This window comes from Bubalus kerabau, chromosome 3, assembly GCF_029407905.1.
Source record: "Bubalus kerabau isolate K-KA32 ecotype Philippines breed swamp buffalo chromosome 3, PCC_UOA_SB_1v2, whole genome shotgun sequence".
NCBI classification, from domain to species: Eukaryota; Metazoa; Chordata; class Mammalia; order Artiodactyla; family Bovidae; genus Bubalus; species Bubalus kerabau.
The window spans coordinates 147,900,650-147,918,574 of record NC_073626.1 but is presented as its reverse complement, the minus strand read 5'-3'; the positions used below and the strand labels follow the sequence as shown (position 1 = coordinate 147,918,574).

The window sequence follows — 17,925 nt, the reverse complement described above, 5'->3', positions numbered from 1 at the left end:
ACAGACATTATTTTGATCACCCACATTTGATTCCTTCTTTCATGTTTCTCAACAATGACCACAAGCACAACAATTTAGTTGTTAACAAACTGCATGTGTGCTGAGGATGGGCTCCTACCCTTTGGCAGATGTTATCTGGAAAAATGGCCCTTCAGAATGTTTTATGCCTCATTATCAGATGATGGGAGGTATTCTCTCAAAATGGTCCTACTAAAATAATTTCCTTTGTGAGGGGGTATGCAGTTCCGAAAATGGGTGCTGAAGACAGTTAGAAAGGGCAGCATGAGAGCAATCAGAGAGAAGGAATGTTGTGGGAAACCAAAACTGCTGTGAGTGGCTGCCGAAAGGTCATGAAGACCATCTGAGCGATACCTGCATATAATTACCCATGGTCTTTTTAACCACGGCAGAGGTTTATTTAAAGAGCGTGGCAACGAAAGGAAACAAACCATCATAATTTGTTAGGTCTCTAAAATCATCCCTCCCTCTCTTTGTATTGTAACAGTAGTCCTGGAATTTCAATAGCTAAACACAAAGGACTGCATCCAATTGCCATGCAAGAGATAACAGTTCAATTTCAAGGTCAGACTTGGAGGGCCAAGAGGTTAGAGAGTGTAGGGTCCTGAATTCTAATGACGATTGCGCCTGCCCCTTAGGAGAAGTGCTACACAGTTTCTTGTCCAAGGTTACTGCCTGGAGACAGGACATTCTAGGGGAAAAACATACTGTTCATGAGAGCTGCTTTTCCCTGATCAATTTATATTTATTTTTAGAGTAATACATACACTTTTTGTATAAGATATTCATGTATCTTATCCAAAAATACTCCTATATTCATATTGCAGCTACATATTTACCTACCTCCATTCCTCTGCTATTAATTTCTAAAGCCTGAGCAATAGAAGGATTTTTATGTCAACTATCCATGGTCTTAGATCATCAGAATTCTTCTCTATGGTCAAGAACCACAGGGAAGGAATCTTAAATGCTTCCACCTTCATGTGTGTATATCAGGAAGGGCATCCACACCATGATTTCATTAAGACCCGAGAGAATCCTGCCACTGCAATTCTCTGAAATTCAGGAGCAGAAATATAAATGCTAGGAAGAGTCCTACTCTTGTGTGTGATGGACTCGGGAGCAAGTTTTGAAAGCTGGATTTAGATTTGCAAAGATTTGAAGCCTGTTGAGCACAGAGGCTCCTTATCTGAGTGCTTACAGCAGGGCAGGCTCCATTTTAAGCATTTTCTCCATTTCAAAAGTTCAGTCATTGGAAAAGACCCTGATGCTGGGAAAGACTGAAGGCAAAAGGAGAAGAAGGCAGCAGGGGATGAGATGGCTAGATACCATCACCGATTCCATGGACGTGAACTTGGGCAAACTCCGGGAGATAGTGAGGAACAGGGAGGCCTGGTGTGCTACAGCCCTTGGGGTCGCAAAGAGCTGGACATGACTTGGTAATTGAACAACAACAACAAAGTCACCACGACAGCACCACAAAACAGGCACTATTATAATCCCTGGTTTGCAGACTATGGAAGAACAGAGAGGTTAAGTAACTTGGCCAAGGTCATACAGGAAGTATCAGGGCCTAAATTCAAGCCCAGGCAGACTGACCCAGAGGTCACAGCATGCTTGACCACTCAGCTAGAGTGTGCAGCCTCTCATCTCTTTTGCTTCTCAGCTGCTCCCCACGTGCCTGTTGGCAGCAGGTGAGAGAAAGCAGAGGCATTCTTCTGATGCTCATTTGTGAACAGTGGGTGAGTGGAAAGCAGTTCATCTGGGGAGGCTTAAGGAATGGGGTTTTTGTTTGGTAGGGACTAGAGCAGGGGAGTGATGTGAATTCCCTGTGGGACAGCTTCCCATGGAGGTTCTGTAGGCACCTCACACCTTACAGGTACAAAATTAAACAATGGCCTCTCTGAAGCCTGCTGCTCATTGAGCGTCCCTTTAGAGAATGACAAGTCAGCCATGCCAGAAACCTAGATCCTCTTGTTATCCCCACTCCAGCCAGACACTGGGTTCTAGAAAATGCTCTCTTAAATAGTCAAGTCCATCCTCACGGCTGTGGTTTTGCTCTAGGCTCAAGCCCCGTTTCAACCAGACTAGCAATAGTATATCAGGGATAACAACAGGCAGGCAAAGCTGTGGGCCAACTTCACAACAGAGCAATTTAACAGCACAGAAGCCAGCATGCGTGAACCTGAAGGACCCTGAATCCCGTAACCGTCGAGCCAGTTGCCACTAATGTCGAAGCAATTTTGAGCACATCATACTTATTCTCAAATGAAAACATGGCATAATTTGTGAAGACAGCAAGCTTAGTTCTCTTTTGGAGACTGTACAAGCATTTACGTTTTGGGAGTCTCAAAATTAAATCCTGACAGTTTGATTGGTTTAAGAGTTTGTGTTGCTTATGTCTAAACATGAGATCGGCCAAATGCCCATTAAAAAAAAAATCAGGTAATCTTTTGTCTCAAATTTATAAGACAAAATAAAGTTCATAGGTCATATTTCATAAACCTCAGAGTTCACTTTCTGCCTTAAGAAGTAAGCATGTTAGTTCTAGTATTTATAAGGACAAATTGACCAGGGACCACTGAGTAAATGCCGCACGCGAAGTTCACTTTTGGGTAGGGAGGATCTGACATCAGCATGTCCAAACACTGACTTGATCTCATCCCCTCAACAGTGACATGAGCTCCTTGGTCTCACCCTCCATTGGAGGGGGAACATTGCAGGAAGTACAGCCTGGCCCCAGAGCTCCACTGGGGGTGGGACTAGGTTTTTGATAACTGGTTCATTCACAGTTCTGCTCGGGTGTATTTTGAAGATTTATATTTCAACAGTGTCCCTCATGCTGAGCACCAAGGCTTGAACCAGCCCTTTTTCTAATTTCCACTAGATGGTAGATGGAAGGACTTTGGCCTCTGTATAGATTCTGATGTGGAACTGAGGCACTTCATGGTACTTCTCACTCATGTGGAGGGTAACCCTGGGCCTTTACCTGCTGTCTGCACTAAGCAGTTTCCAAAGTCCAGGCTGGACCTGGCGGACACATACCAGGCTCAGCCGTTGGCCCCACTCAGCCCTCCCATCCTGATTCCAGCTCATTATTTGGCAGAGTGCTTTGGAGATAGCATCAGCATGACAGATTCTACATAATATCACATTCTACTCTGCTTTCATTTTTGCAGATGAAATGGATTTACAGCACAAAGGTTACTGAACTGTATTGTCGAAATGATTTTTGAGAAATAATAAAAGTTATTAAGAGAGTCTCAGGTGCTGATGACTAGCTCTGAGCTCCCCCATCCCACCTTGGTCCCTTCATCCTTTGGCTGCTCATTACATGGCTGGTAAAGACTGGTTATTAATGTCATTACAAACCTTTTCCTTTCAAATCCCCACTTATTGAAATTAGAGAATTCTTTTGTCATTTCTCTTTCTGCTATAATACAGCCTGACTGTCAGCCCTGTTCCTTCAAGTTCCATCCTTGCCTTTGATGCTAGTAAAATGGAGCAGCTAGCAAATCTAGGCTTATAATAGCCCATACCAACTGGGGCTATGAAATTACTCTGCTCTCATCATTACTTCTTTTTTTTTTTTTTTTTTTTGTCTCCAGTGTTTTTGTACAGTTCCTGTCCTGAGCCTTTCCATAACCCCCTTCTCAGGCCTCCACTTCCACTCCCTTTAGCAAACTAATATGTGGATCCAGAGCCATTGATGAGTGCTTTTTAAAAAGACACAGAAAGACAAGCTTTCATGGTGAGTGAGCTTCTTCAGATGTTATTTCATCCTGCATTTGTTCTCTAACTCCCTCATTTATTGATTTATTCCTTGAACAATTCAAAGAAAACTGTAAATCCGCCTTCTCTTCTATTTCTTTGAGTGCTCCTTGCTTTCAGCCTTATTTGGTGCCGGCAGTTGTACCCGATGAAACGATGGCCCCCTGTTTTAAGCACGTGCATTCTGCTATCAGCAAGGCGGCAACCTCAATTCTTAAAATCAGTCACGAAGCTGAAGCTTTAATAATTTAAATAAAGCTTATCGTAGAAAAGCAAATATTTACAAGTGTGAGTCATCTAATTTAAAGAAATTAATTAAAAGTAAATGCTGAAGTGATTTAAAACTAAAGAGCCATTACCAAATAAAACGTTATTTACCATTTACCTCATGCCAACTCATTCTTAGACGTCAGGAGAGAAATGGGATGCTAGGCTCTCCCTTTGCTTTTGTGGCTTTTGAGCTTCCAAGTTTGCCAACTTGTTCTGGAAGTAGATTTCATTTGTCTGTGAGGGTGGGAGGTACTCTCAGGGATTTCAGTGCTGAGGGATTTCAGTGCTGAGGGATTTCAGCAGCTCTGTGTTGTGGGGAGGGCCTGGGACGCGGAGGCAGAAGACTGAACTTGGTGGAGCAAGGCACCTTGTAGAAATAAGATCCAGGGGACTTAACTTTCTCTGAGCCTCAGTGACTGCATACGTAAAATGGAGACATCATAACTGCCTTCCTCTCCCTGAATGGTTGTGATGGAATCAAAAGAAGAAAGAAGAAACAAACAAACAATCATAGAGGGGTCCTTAATACTTGTTGAATTTGAAGTCACATTCAATTTAATTTTTTTTTTCAACTAATTGCTAACATTTGAACATTGAGGGCTTTCACATAAAAACTCAGCTTTCCTGTTTTCTTTGGAGTGGGGCGTGGGCTTCCCAGGTAGCGTTAGAGATAGAGAACCCACCTGCCAATGCAGGAGACTTAAGACACGTGAGTTCGACACCTGGGTGAGGAAGATCCCCTGGAGGAGGAAGGGCTGGCAATCCACTCCAGCATTCTTGCCTGGAAAATTCCATGGACAGAGGAGACTGGGGAGCTATAATCCATGGGGTTGCAAAGAGTGAGACATGACTGAAGCAATTTAGCACACATGCATGCCTTCTTTTAAGACAGCAATCAGCCAGAGCCACTCACGAGAGGCAGGGACAAAGTCCTCCTTTGGCTCTATTCCTTCTGCTTTCTTCTTGACAGTTCCACCTGCCCCATAGGAGGGAACTAGGTTATTTAGGTCTCCAGCCCCTGCCCCACAGGAATAAATCTCATGAACACATTCAGTCTGCATCCTCCACATACCATGTTCACCCTCAGTCGTGGCCAACTCTTTGCGACCCTGTAGACTGGCGTGCACAAGTCTCCTCTGTCCACTTATAGGTGTATGCTATCTCCCTGGGGAAAAATGCCGTGGGAAGCTGACTAAAATTTCTATCACCATACCTGGTCCACCTTTCAATCTTTAAATTCCCCATCAGTACCTCTGCTAGAGAGAGCTGCAGTATGGAGAAGGGACCAAGACATGGACTGCAGAGACTGGGTCATACCCTGGGCGGGGGGGAGGGTTCTCATAAGTCGTGTCACTTTCTCAGGCCTTATTTTCAACTCTGTAAAATGAATAGGTGGCCCCCAATGAGTCATGGGAGGTTACAGTTTCATGACCCCACCAGGAAACCACTCAGGCTCCAGTCCAAATTGACCTTGGGTCACACTGCTGCATTTCAGCTTGGCTTCTGCAAACGTGACCCTGGCTGGACTTCTCCACTTATCTGTGCCTTGGTTTCTCCATCTGTAAAGTAATATGTGCTTTTCTTCTCACAAGAGAGAATGTAATGATATGAGTGAAAGCGTTACTGGAAGAAAGTTGGGGTAAAAAGAATCCAAGATCTGATACTACTCTTGTATCTCAAAGGTTGCAATTATGAAGGGAAACTTACCTAATGGGATTTCTAGATCTGATATAACATTCCCCATTAGAGGCAGGATGCATAAATTGTTCTGGCCAATAAGCTGAGATTGTGCAAGCTTCATCCCAGCCCTGGGCAGCATAATATGACCTCAGTTTACAGGTAGGTATGTCCCATTTCAGAAAAAACTGCCCTCAGATTTACATCTTTGCCCTGTGCATTTTATGAGGACTGTATGTAGTTAACTATTATCAGGTGATTAAGCGATTTGATGAGGTGTGAACTAGCCCTTTAATTGTTTTATTTACAACACACTTATCCTTCTCTAAAATCCCATTGGGGAATTTTCTACTTAGTTGATTAATTTAAGTGAGGTTTAGTGAACTACAGTTTGGTAAAACCAGAAGCCGGAAAATACCCCCTGGAGTTTAGGCAATTTTACAGGCATTTGTAAATGTGGATGGAACATGCTCAAATGAGGTTAAAAAAAAGTATCATCAACAACAACAACAATAAATGGATTAAAATGTTAATTACCTTCATTACCACCATTAAAAAATAATAATGGAAAATCAAGATGGGGAAAAATAACTAAATTTAATCTACGTCTTCTCCGGGTGCTTTTTCTGGTGGAAAGAAATGGCTTTAGGGGAACGTTACCTTTGTCAGGGAAAAGCAATCAGAGTTGCTTTTAGAAGCCAAATGTTTACTTAAAAAATAATCCTCTTTCCTCTGTAATTCTAAATCTGGATGGACAAAACTGATGTTATAACCTAGCCCAGAGGGCTATCTTACTCCTTGGTTGGTGATATGCTAAATGAACCCCCAATTGCTTCCAAAAGGTATGAGCCTCCAACTCTATCCCTGAGGACCTTACGACCTATTTGGGGAGAAGAAAGATGTGAAAGGCAAGACGGGGCACATATGTTCAATGCTGAGTAAGTGCCAGGGGGCACCTGCCATAGTGCCAGGGGACACCTGCCATAGTGCCAGAGGACGCCTGCCATGGCTAAGGGCTCTGATGAGGGGGTGAGCTAAGGGGGGCTTGAAGGAAGAGTTGGATGTGGGCAAGCAGAGAGAAGGGGACAGTGAGAGATGACAACCCTATAAATGAGGCCGTTGAAAAATTTCAGGATACGAGGTCAAAAAGCTCAGAGGCCAAGAAAGTCTTCTTGTTTTAAGTGTCAAAACTTCCTGTCCCAGATACCATTTCTTCTTGCTTCCCTATTTCTTTTTTTTTCTTTAATTTAATTTTATTTTTAAACTTTACATAATTGTATTAGTTTTGCCAAATATCAAAATGAATCCGCCACAGGTATACATGTGGATGCCCTTTTTAAAAACATATAGAGAAATATCAGTAATATTAGAAAATTAAGTCATGACTGGTTTACATTTATATAAGGTCATGGAAAATCTTTAATATAATGCAGACTTTACACTTGCATAGGACAAGTTCTGGCTCTACAGAATTGCTAACCACTCTATTTAATTACTTGTTTTCTTATTTGTCCCCCAATAAACTATGAACTTTGTAATAATAAGGACTATTTCTGAGGTCACTGTTGACTCCCTGTGCCTGGCACATGGTAGGACTCAATACAATATTTATTACATGAATGCTATCTGGAGACTCCTAGTGTGGAAGAAAGGGTCCTCTATTCTTCAAATGGAGTGGGACTAATACTTGCCGACTGAAAAGAAAGAAATATGCTCTGAGTTTCAGCTTCAGCCCTTTCTCCCCTGCAACTGGCATCCTGCTTGTTGCCTAGTGACCACGCTCCCATCACAGACACTGGCTCTGGTAAATGAGCTTCTGTTGTGATGGTCGGCTCAGCTGCTTCATGGTAAACAAGAGTATTGGGCTTGGAGTCAAAACTCCTGGATTCAAGTTCCAGCTCTGCCACTGGCTTGGAGTGAGCAATTTCCATTTTTATATTCTTCACTTAAAAGTGGGGATTATAATGCCAAGCTCATGGGGTTGTTGGGAATAGATCAAATTAGAGATGGACGGAAAAGTGAAACAGACAACGTCCTACTCAGTTACAAGATAGTATTAGTATTACCCCTCTACTTTATCCTAGCTTGAGATTCTGCCCTACCCATTAAAATCTTATGGGGGATGAGCTCCTACTCCTGAAAGCTAAATGTCCAAGGCTGTGTGCCTTCATTTGCTACTGGACCTTCCTGATGTTAACAGAACCTTTGCCTTTGGTTTTTATGCTTCCTTCTCTGTCTGTGCTCCTCTCTGCCTGTTGGGATACTGGATTTTTATCCAAACCAGATGGACTTTCTTGCCTCTGACAGCCTCCATCACCAGGCCTCCTCTCTTACCTCAGTCTACTGGGGCCCTCCTCATCCCTTCTTCTACCCCCAGGGGTGCCTGTGTTCAGGTCTCAGCCAATTTTGAGCTGAGCCATCCTGACCATCAACACAGACCCTGCTATGAGCACCAAGGGATGAAACAGCAGAGGCATTAGCAGAACTAACTTCCCTGGTGACTCAGAAAGTAAAGAATCTGCCTTCAATGCAGGAAGCCTGGGTATGATCCCTGGGTCAGGAAGATCCCCTGGAGAAAGGAATGGCAACCCACTCCAGTATTTGTGCCTGGAGAATTCCATGGACAGCAGAGTCTGGCAGGCTACAGTCCATGGGGTCGCAAAGAGTAGGACACAACTGAGGGACTAACACTTAGCAGAAATAGGGTTTCCACTTAATGGATGTATGACTTTAGGAATGTTCTTATTCTCCATACATAGTCTCAATTTTCTCATCTGTAAGATTGGAATAGTAATGGTTACCTTCCTAACTGGGTAGTTAGGAGGGTTCAGCTAGAATGCCTGTAAAGCAGTTAGCACAGTGCCTGGGCATGATAAGTGATGGATAAAGATCTGCTTTTTAAACTGCTAATATTTTTTTAGGGCTTCCCTGGTGGCTCAGTGGTAAAAAAAATCCATCTGCCAATGCAAGAGACACGGGTTCGATCCCTGATCCAGGAAGATCCTACATGCCAAGGAGCAACTAAGCCCATATACCACAACTATTGAGCCTGTGTTCTAGAGCCCAGGAGCCGTAACTACTGAGCCCATGTGCTGCAACTGCTGAAACTCAGACATCTAGAGCCTGTGTTCTGCAGCAAGAGAAGCCACCACCATGAGAAGCCTGTGCACCACAACCAGAGAAAAGCCCGAGTAGCAATGAAGACCCAGCACAGCCAACACAGACAAATAAATAAAAATTGAAAATTGGTATTATTTTTCTCCATGTTCCAACTTTTTATTGTTTATTCCTGATTCCATAGTGTCTTACATGCTTTTTTGTCTTCCAAATATTCAAATATGTCCAGAGGCCTTTTTCTTCTCTAAAAATCTGCTTCCTCCAGATGGAAATGAGGTAAGTTATCACCAGTTTCCCAAAATTTATGGGCTATGTTCATAAAAAATTTACACAAAATACACTAAGACGTACATTCTCTCTAAACAGTTGTTCTTTTTTTGTGTGTAGTCCTGGCAACAGTCTTGATGTTTAATTGCCACTTATTAGTGTGTCCATATAGATGCCACCTCTTGGAGAATTGCTGGGAAACTTGGATTCAGGATTATGTTCTCAGAGACAAGCACAGTTGCACGGGCGGCTATAAAGTGAGTTATAGATGCATGCATTGAACTCAAAGGAATTTGAGAAGCAGCCAAAAGACCATCAAAGAGTCATAATATCCCCCATATCTCTTGTTTTTTCTTTTTTATCAGACTATTTGGATGGATGAAACACTGGATAATATTTACTGGAGGAAGTATTCTTGAAGCCTGAGAGTCAGATGACAGTCGGACTCAGAAACAGGAAACAGTTTGGTGCACTGGTCTGGTAATTTTTTAGGGGTTTAGCATTCATTCTAGGTTTTATAGGTGTGTGACAAGAGCTTTTACTTTTTTCTTTCATCATTGATTCTAGCTTTCTTTCTGCCCTTGTCATCAGTGTTGGGACAGTGGAAGGTTGCTCTCTTTTCCTGTCTAGCATCTGTCCCATCCTACTCTGGTGACAATATTCTGTCCTCCTGGGAATCATCCCATGGTCCCCTCTCTGTCCCCGTGGTTCAGGTGGAGTGAGTCTACCCAGGACTCCAGACCTGCCCATCAGAGCACTCCACCCCTGGACACGGTGATTGCTTATGGTTAAGAAGGTAACTCAATCACGGCAAACTGAGACAATTCTAGGACTTTTGTTGAACATATTGAAATGAGACAATCACACTTTTGCTGGAGTGGCTCAGATGATAAGAAATAAGCCTCATGATGTGGGCAACTGTTTCCACCCCAGGGTGGGAGACTGTGCCTAAAAACAGAGCCAACACAGAAGAAGGCAGAGTCAAGAGATGGGGGGAAAGGAAGCCAATTCCTGATGGCATCCTCTAAGTTCCTGGGTAGCTGCACTTAAAGATAAATCTACCTTTGGACTCCTTTTCAGTTATATTTGCCAGGAGATTTTCATTCTGTACTGGATACAGAAAAATCTATGGGTGATACAGAGGGAGACTAATACTGCTTACCTTTTGTTAGGAGGGCACCTAATGGGATGAACACCTGTCTACAGGATACCATACTTAGAAAGGGCAGATGGCCGTTCACTTTAGTAACTACCTGAGAGAGAAAAGCTTTGTTGTAGCTCCTGTTGCCTCACCTTGGCACCGTTCCCAACATCTCCAGGGTGGAGAAGGTGAAAAGCAAGAGGCCTAGAATACTTTCCTCATTAAACTGTGATGAGAAAGGATGTCCGGTGGGGAAAGAGAAGAGACACGGAGTATGGGAGAATGCCTGGTGGTTTTCTGGTCCTTGACAAACTTCCTTTAGGCTTAGATGCCTGTGCCTGTAACTAACTTCCATAACTAGACATGCAGTTATGTTAGTTTATTTCTCAGGAAGTGAATAATCTCAAACTCTTGTCCTCTAGCAAGTGTCCAATAGGTGACAATGGGGGTATGCAAATAATTAGCCACTGGTTGTATAAACGTTAACCACGCCAGGGAAATCCTGTCTGCTCGGACCCAAGGGTGTAAAGAAAAAGCAAGATACCAAAATGACCTTCCCACGGTACCCATGTCTTCCAGCCTCCTCTTCCTTCCTGCCACAGAAACAGTCTATCGTTTCCTCACCTCCCTCAGCGTCTCTGTCCACATCAACCACCGGCGATGAGACTGGCTCTGGAGTTGCTTTGGGAAGAGGTCTGGAGAGCCTGCCTTTCCTGAAATTGTCACCTCATTCTATGGAATACTGACTTTGCATGACGTTTATTTGAATGGCAAACAGATGATACTATTGCCTAAGAACATGGAAACTTGTTTCTCAGGAGCAGCACAAGGCAGCCAGCCTTGCGTGGGCTTTCTCCTGTGCTTTTGAAAGTGTGGTAAGTATAAGTCAGGGCATCCGAGGGACAGGTCTCTGAGAGATGGAATTTGCTGGGGACCAGCAACAGCTGCAGCAAAGACTTTCTAAGAAGTGACCATGATGTGACCTGGGAGTCCAGATAACAAAGATACACTTTTTCCCTCCTTTCCTTCCTTCTTTCCTTTTTCAAATTTATTGAGGTTTAATTAATGTAAAAGAGATGTGTCCATGAGGTTTTATAAGTGTGTACATCTGAACCACCACCAGAATCAAGGGTAAGGGTGACTTATTATTTTACTGGGTTTAGCTGCTTCTTTTTCTTTACCAGCTATTAAACTGAGCATTCCACCACTCCACAGAAGACACAAAGAAAATCCTACACTTGAAAATTCGTTATTTGCCTGGAAAAACTCCAATCACTCATGTTTTATAAAAATTGCTGAGTGTATTAAAAAAAATCAAGGTCTGGATGGATAACAAAAATGAGAAATTTGAATTCTGAAAAGAATTCTCTGGGATGGATATACAAACTATTCAAAATTAAAACTTGGGAAAACATGCCATGTCATCTCAATCACAACGATTCTTTTGCTTTATGCATTTCTGTTAGCAGAAAACTTTTTTTTTTTTAGTGGCAAAATACAACTTACTGAAAAATAATTTGCTTTCAAAGAACGATTTTTAGAACCCAATTAGGAAGTCCAGAAAACTTAATACAAATAGAATTTCCATGTAAATGTAAGATGATTGAAAATAAAGACCTGTCCTTCCTGACATCTTCCCAGTGAAATTTCTGGAATTTTTTCCCTCAGTTGCAAATTCCTTCCTGTGTTTTTGCCTCTTTTTCTGGCTTAAAACTTAGATGAAAGCCTGCTGTGTCAGGTACTTTCCATGGCTGACTTTCCAGTGGTGGTAAGGCGACTATGTCCTTAAGGAATCTATGGCCTTTGATTTCTTTTTTTTAAAAAATATAAATGTATTTATTTTAATTGGAGGCTAATTGCTTTACAATATTGTATTGGTTTTGCCATACATCAACATGAATCTGCCACGGGTGTTTCCATGCTCCCCATTCTGACCCCCTCTCTTACCTCCCTCCCCATCCCATCCCTCTGGGTCATCCCAGTGCACCAGCCCCGAGCACCCTGTCTCATGCATCGAACCTGGACTGGCGATTCCTTTCACATATGATAATATACATGTTTCAATGCCATTCTCCCAAATCATCCCACCCTCGCCCTCTCCCACAGAGTCCAAAAGACTGTCCTATACATCTGTGTCTCTTTTGCTGTCTCGCATACAGGTTATCGTTACCATCTTTCTAAATTCCAAATATATGCATTATTATACTGTATTGGTGTTTTTCTTTCTGGTTTACTTCACTCTATCTCATAAACCCTCTTCCATTCACATTCCACTTCTTGTGAGTCTGTTGCTCTTTGCAAAGCATGGCTGTAAATGGGAAACTGGGAAAAGAGAGGGGAACAGAAAAAGGAAAAAGAAAAGTAGCCTAGTAACTTTTCTCACTGATGAAGACCAGCAATTCTTCTTATTCTCCCACTATTTGTCATGACTGGGGTTCATGGCAGAAAAAGATTCTAAAAATCCAAATCAATGAAAAGCAAAAAACCATTGAGAACAATCTAGTAACCGTGTGTTTGCCTGAAACACAGAGCTCTCCCTCAGCAACTCTGTCTATATTAGGAAAAGAAAAAGCCACAGAAAGAAATTAAAGTGAACAGTGAAGTCGCTCAGTCGTGTCCGACTCCCAGCGACCCCATGGACTGCAGCCTACCAGGCTCCTCCATCCATGGGATTTTCCAGGCAAGAGTACTGGAGTGGGGTACCATTGCCTTCAGTCAATGCCAATACAATGAGATACCAGAAACTTCCAATAATTATTGAATTTCTTACATGTCAGAAATTTGGAGAAGAGAATAAACTGCTTCTGATGGCCGTGGTATTGTTATTCAGAGCACTGGCACAGTGGGTTATTAAATATAGCGTGATAGTCCCCCACCAAATCTAACTCTCATAGATTCCAGCACTGATTGTGAATCCTTTTCAATTAAGTGGCTTCTTTATGAAAATATGAGAAGTAAAACCAAATCTATACTACAAATACAATTGTGGTTTATAAGGAAATGAAAACAATTCATAAGAATGGATGTTTACTTCTTGAGATCAAAGGATGGAAGTGGATGTGCTGGCATAGAAGCCCGCTGCTCTTGGCTTAGAAGAACGGCTCGAGAAATTCACAGTGCACACTGTTATCAGAAATTTGAAACAGACAAAGGGCATAGCTTTACACTAGCCACCATGTACTTGATTCTTTCTTAGGATTTCCATCTCTCTGCTTATATTTCCCATCTATTCTTATGTGCTGTCTACTGTATGCATTAGAGCCCTTAGCATGTGAATCATATTTAAGTTTCTGGTATGGTAATTTCAACATCCCTGTCTGATCTGGTTCTGATGCTTGCTCTGTCTCTTCAAATTGTTTTTGTTTCTTTGCCTTTTAGTATGCTTTGCAGTTTGTTTGTTTTTTTTAATTTTATTTTATTTTTAAACTTTACAAAATTGTATTAGTTTTGCCAAATATCAAAATGAATCCGCCACAGGTATACATTCTTGATAGGTGATGTGATGTTAAAACTACTAGGCCTTTAATGATGTGGTGGTGAGTTGCAGGGGAAGGGGAAGCATTCCACAGTCCTGTGATCAGGTCTCAGTCTCTGAGTGAGCCCATGCCTCTGGGCTGTGGACTTCACCGGTGTTTCTCAGTTTCTTTGTTCCCCTTATGTGGGACTGGCTGACCAGTGGGTAGGAGTTGGGTATTTCCTTGCCCCAGGTCAATTATGCTCTGTTACCTAGTTCTCCCTGAAGGCGGGCCTTGTTAAGAAGAACAAAGTATTTCAGGATGGCTCCTTTCCTGCTCCCCTTACTAGAAATGCAAGGGCATTTTTCTTCCATATTGACTCTGGGAATCTGGTGGAGCCCCTGGAGGTAAATCTCACAGTTTGCCATGCCCCCTCCCACCCCACTCCCACCCACGACAGGGTCCCCCTGAGGTTTATAACTTGTAGTTGTCCCACTGAACCTCCAGTAGTTCATCACGTACAAGCCAGGGCTTCCTACCCCGGAGCCGCTTCCTTAGCGGCACCACTCCTGACTCTGCTCCAGTGAGCCAGGACTCCCTGTTTTTGTCTGTCTGTCTCTCCAATTTCTGGGCAGTGGTTGGCCCTGTGTCCTCACCTCTCTAATAAATCCAAGAAGCATTGCTGATTTTTCAGTCTGTTTAGCTCCTTACTTGTGAGGAGAATGTGGTGACTTCCAAGCTCCTTACATTCAGAACCAGAAACTGGAAGTCTCCATCATGCCCTTGGTAGCAAAGTTTACAACTTGTGAAAACTTTTTTCTTTCTTTTAAATTCATGATAAGAAAGCACAGGGATACCTGGCCAAGACTGAGAACTTGTAAATCCCATTTTACAACAGAAAACTATCTAATTATTCCCTTCCTTTATTGCTAAATTTTCTCCAATAACTGAGCAGCAAATAAAGGGCAGTGAGTCAAGTGGAGAAAATTTTTGACTTAAAATTTGTAAAACTGTGAAATGAAAATCATTTTTATCTTTACAACAAACTCTTAGAAAAATTAAAAAATTTCATGTATATCTCAAGGCTACATATAAAGCAGGTTAATAATAGGAAACAGAACATTTTCTACTGTGCCTTTAAAATAAAGAAGAATCATACGGAATGAACTATCTGAGATGAAGAAAATTCTTCAATAATCTGTTACCAACCCTCTTTGGATATTATGCAACAAGAGAGAAAATCATAATGGAATAATAGCCTTCCACATAAAAGAATTATGGTAAGCTGACATTAGGTTGAGCTGCAGTCCAGTCAATGAAAGAAGTTCTGAGCTGAGCCTGTCAGTTTCTAAACAGGACCATCGGGGTGTGTTTTTAGGCCGTCTTCCTCATATTCAGCCTGCAGTAAATAACTTGAACTGAGAATTGGCTTTTTATGGAGATTTATTACAATAGCATTGCCATTCAAGAATAGGCAGCTATCATCATAAATAAAGAGCAGATACAAAGGGATGTGACGATCCAAGACACAAAACGAGTTGTCAAGGTGGGTAAATCATGAACTCATATTGCAAATAAATACACACCACTAAAGCAATTTCTCATTAAGTCTTTTTATGCCCTAGAAAAACCAAGTCCAGCAGCTGATTTGGATTTCCTACCCTGTCCAAGGAACCCTTGATCTTTCTAGAACTCAGAAATCAATGCCTGAGCTCTCCATTTTAGGGTGAACATAAGCTACTCTGATGGAGAAAAGGTGTGGATTTCTTTGAACACTGAATCTGCTGTGGCCTGAGGGTCAACACTTATGATCAACAGTGCTGATTAAGCTTGCCTTCTTCGAGAGACCACAGAGCTACTGAAATCTACTACAAAGCCCTCCTGAAATATGAGGGGAGGAAACCAGCAGACTCCTTATTCCCGTACTTGCCCTAAAAGTTGAAGAGGCTGGGCCTCCGTGTCTCCCCACATTTCCCCTGGACAGTGAAATCTATGTAAGAGAACGTGTTTCCATGTCCAGCTTTGTTGTTTCAGCTGCCGTGAGAGCTGGGGGTATCAATTACTCCCTGCCTGGAGACGCTGACCTGCACAACCGCTCCAGGCTTCGAGGCTGGCCTCCCCCTTCTCTAACTGCCCCACGTTTCAATAAATGCCTGCCTGTTGGAGTCTTCCTGAGGTAACCACTCTGGCCTTCCCAGCCCCACCAGATGATTCATTAGGTTGAATTAACCCTTTAAACACTACTATTTACCAAAGGGTCCCTGGGGATTCTCACACACTCCATCATTTTTAGCTATTATAAACAGCCGATCCCAGCAGGGTGGAATCCACTTTAAGGTTACTCAGGTTGACAATATGGGTTTTGTTAGTCCCAATTTACTTAAAAGCTCAAGACAGCATTTACTTTGTGAGATGGGCCTATGCATTTTCATATCCCAGCCTATGCATTTCAAATATGCCTCTTGCCATAAACACCTAAGTGGGCATTCCACAAAAAGACTGAACCAGGAAGAAGTGATCACACCAAGCCAGTGGGGTTACTCAGGATCTATTTTCACACTTCCATTATTCAGGCATCCATTTTGGTTGTTGCCATTTTCTGCCTATAATCAGCTGTGTGCACAATGATTGGTGCCTGCCAAATGGCCATTTGTGGGCACAATTAGACACCTGTGCCTTCAAACACGTTGCAAGCACCTAATTGTGTCTGCATGTAGCCACTTGTTGGTGCAATTATCCAGAAATCCAGGTGTGCCTGGTATTATGCACAATTTAAAGGGCAAGGAAAAAGTGTTTTCCAAAAAAGACGACTCAGGTTGAACACGTACCCTTCAGACTTTAGTGAGGTGGTTCAGGAGAAGCTATCACTATTCTGTCTTTATGGAGCCTCTTCATTTTAGGATCTATAGCAGTGCTGCCCAATAGAAAATAACTCGGGCACCTATATAATTTACAGTTTCCTAATTGCCATATTAAAAAGTAAAATGAAATTGGTAAAACTAACTTTAATAATTTATTTTATTTAACCCAATTATCTGAAATACTATCATTTCAACATGTAATCAATATAAAAATAATTAATGAGCTATTTTATATCTTTCGGGAGAGGGTTGTGCTAAATTTTTGGAGCTCGGTGTGTATTTTACACTTAAAACACATCACAATTCAGGCTAGTCACATTTTAAGTACTTGATGAGCACATGTAGTACTGGCTACCATATTGGAAAGTGTAGGTCTATAAAGAATTGTTTTGAACTGTGATTAAATGCTTCAGGTTTTTAACCTTTAAGCACTTCCCTGAATATTTACACAACCAGATTTCAAGGAAAGAACATCTGAAAATTCTGTTTAGTGTCTTAGGGGTTGTTGTCATGGCTAACATGACACTTCATAATAGGCACTGCCAGTAAAATAAAGAAAAATGTTGAAAATCTGTTCCTACCTCTTTGCATTTTATAAAGAACATATTGGGACTAGGTTTGGAAGTGAGAGCACAAGCTGTGTAGACAGAAGAGGGGTAGCTAGAATAGGAATGGAGGTGGAAGTAGGGTGCTTAGGAAAAGGCAATGGACCCTAGATTGTGGCAGGTCTGCATTGTCCCTTGTTACACATCTAAACAGTTGTTCCAATTTATCTGGGTGAGATGGCTTTAAGGTCATTATAATAGAAAGTATGATTCATCTTGGTTGCATTTGGGGATCACTGAACTAAAATTTGGTAAGAAACTCAAGAAATTCCCTTTCTTTAACTGTAAAATGGAGAAACAATGGTTCTCATTTGATAGTGCTGTAGTGAGAATTAAATGAGTTAGTACATGTTAAAACACTCCATACAGTGCCTACACAGAATCAGCTATCAATGAATCTGTTGCTATGATCATCCTTTTAATCATCAATATCACCATGATTTTTATCATGAAATTTATTCTTAAGTCATTCCAGAATAATATGCATCTATCAAACACATAGACACATATATATGCATCTATCAAACACATAGACACATATATATGTATGTACACACACATATATATGTGCACACATACACACATACAGAGCTTTGGAGAAGAGAGATGACTTACTTCTGCTTAGTATATGATTTCCAGCCTCTCCCCACCCCTTCAGTCATCATTGCCATGCACTCAGATACGGAAGTGCAGAAATCAAATGCGAACATCTCTGATTCTCTCATCATTCCTAACGGACGTAA

The 17,925-nt window shown here is 41.9% G+C and overlaps 1 protein-coding gene and 1 long non-coding RNA gene across 17 annotated transcripts in view; one reads left to right on the top strand and one right to left on the bottom strand.

The window, feature by feature from the left end:
• Positions 1-11,263, top strand: part of LOC129646672 (uncharacterized) — an 81,173-nt gene extending 69,910 nt beyond the window's left edge. The window contains exons 1-8 of one of the 7 annotated variants that reach the window (XR_008712109.1): positions 446-1,712; positions 3,627-3,769; positions 6,579-6,674; positions 8,658-8,984; positions 9,083-9,129; positions 9,241-9,377; positions 9,486-9,600; positions 10,841-11,263. This is a non-coding gene — a long non-coding RNA (uncharacterized LOC129646672). Of the gene's footprint in view, positions 1-443; positions 1,761-3,290; positions 3,360-3,626; positions 3,770-6,578; positions 6,675-8,657; positions 9,130-9,240; positions 9,378-9,485; positions 9,601-10,840 lie in introns of those variants that run through there. The other 6 variants (XR_008712110.1, XR_008712104.1, XR_008712107.1 and 3 more) reach the window with 6 other exon arrangements.
• The window catches only part of PARD3B (par-3 family cell polarity regulator beta), a 1,164,360-nt gene that overhangs the window by 32,654 nt on the left and 1,113,781 nt on the right, over positions 1-17,925 (bottom strand). The window contains exon 24 of one of the 10 annotated variants that reach the window (XM_055573206.1): positions 3,710-3,953. The exons of 8 other annotated variants lie outside the window; for them this stretch is intronic. In XM_055573206.1, the coding sequence (XP_055429181.1) occupies positions 3,881-3,953 (73 nt within the window). In that variant the 3' untranslated portion in view covers positions 3,710-3,880. Of the gene's footprint in view, positions 1-3,709; positions 3,954-9,183; positions 9,371-17,925 lie in introns of those variants that run through there. One more of the 10 variants, XM_055573208.1, reaches the window with a different exon arrangement.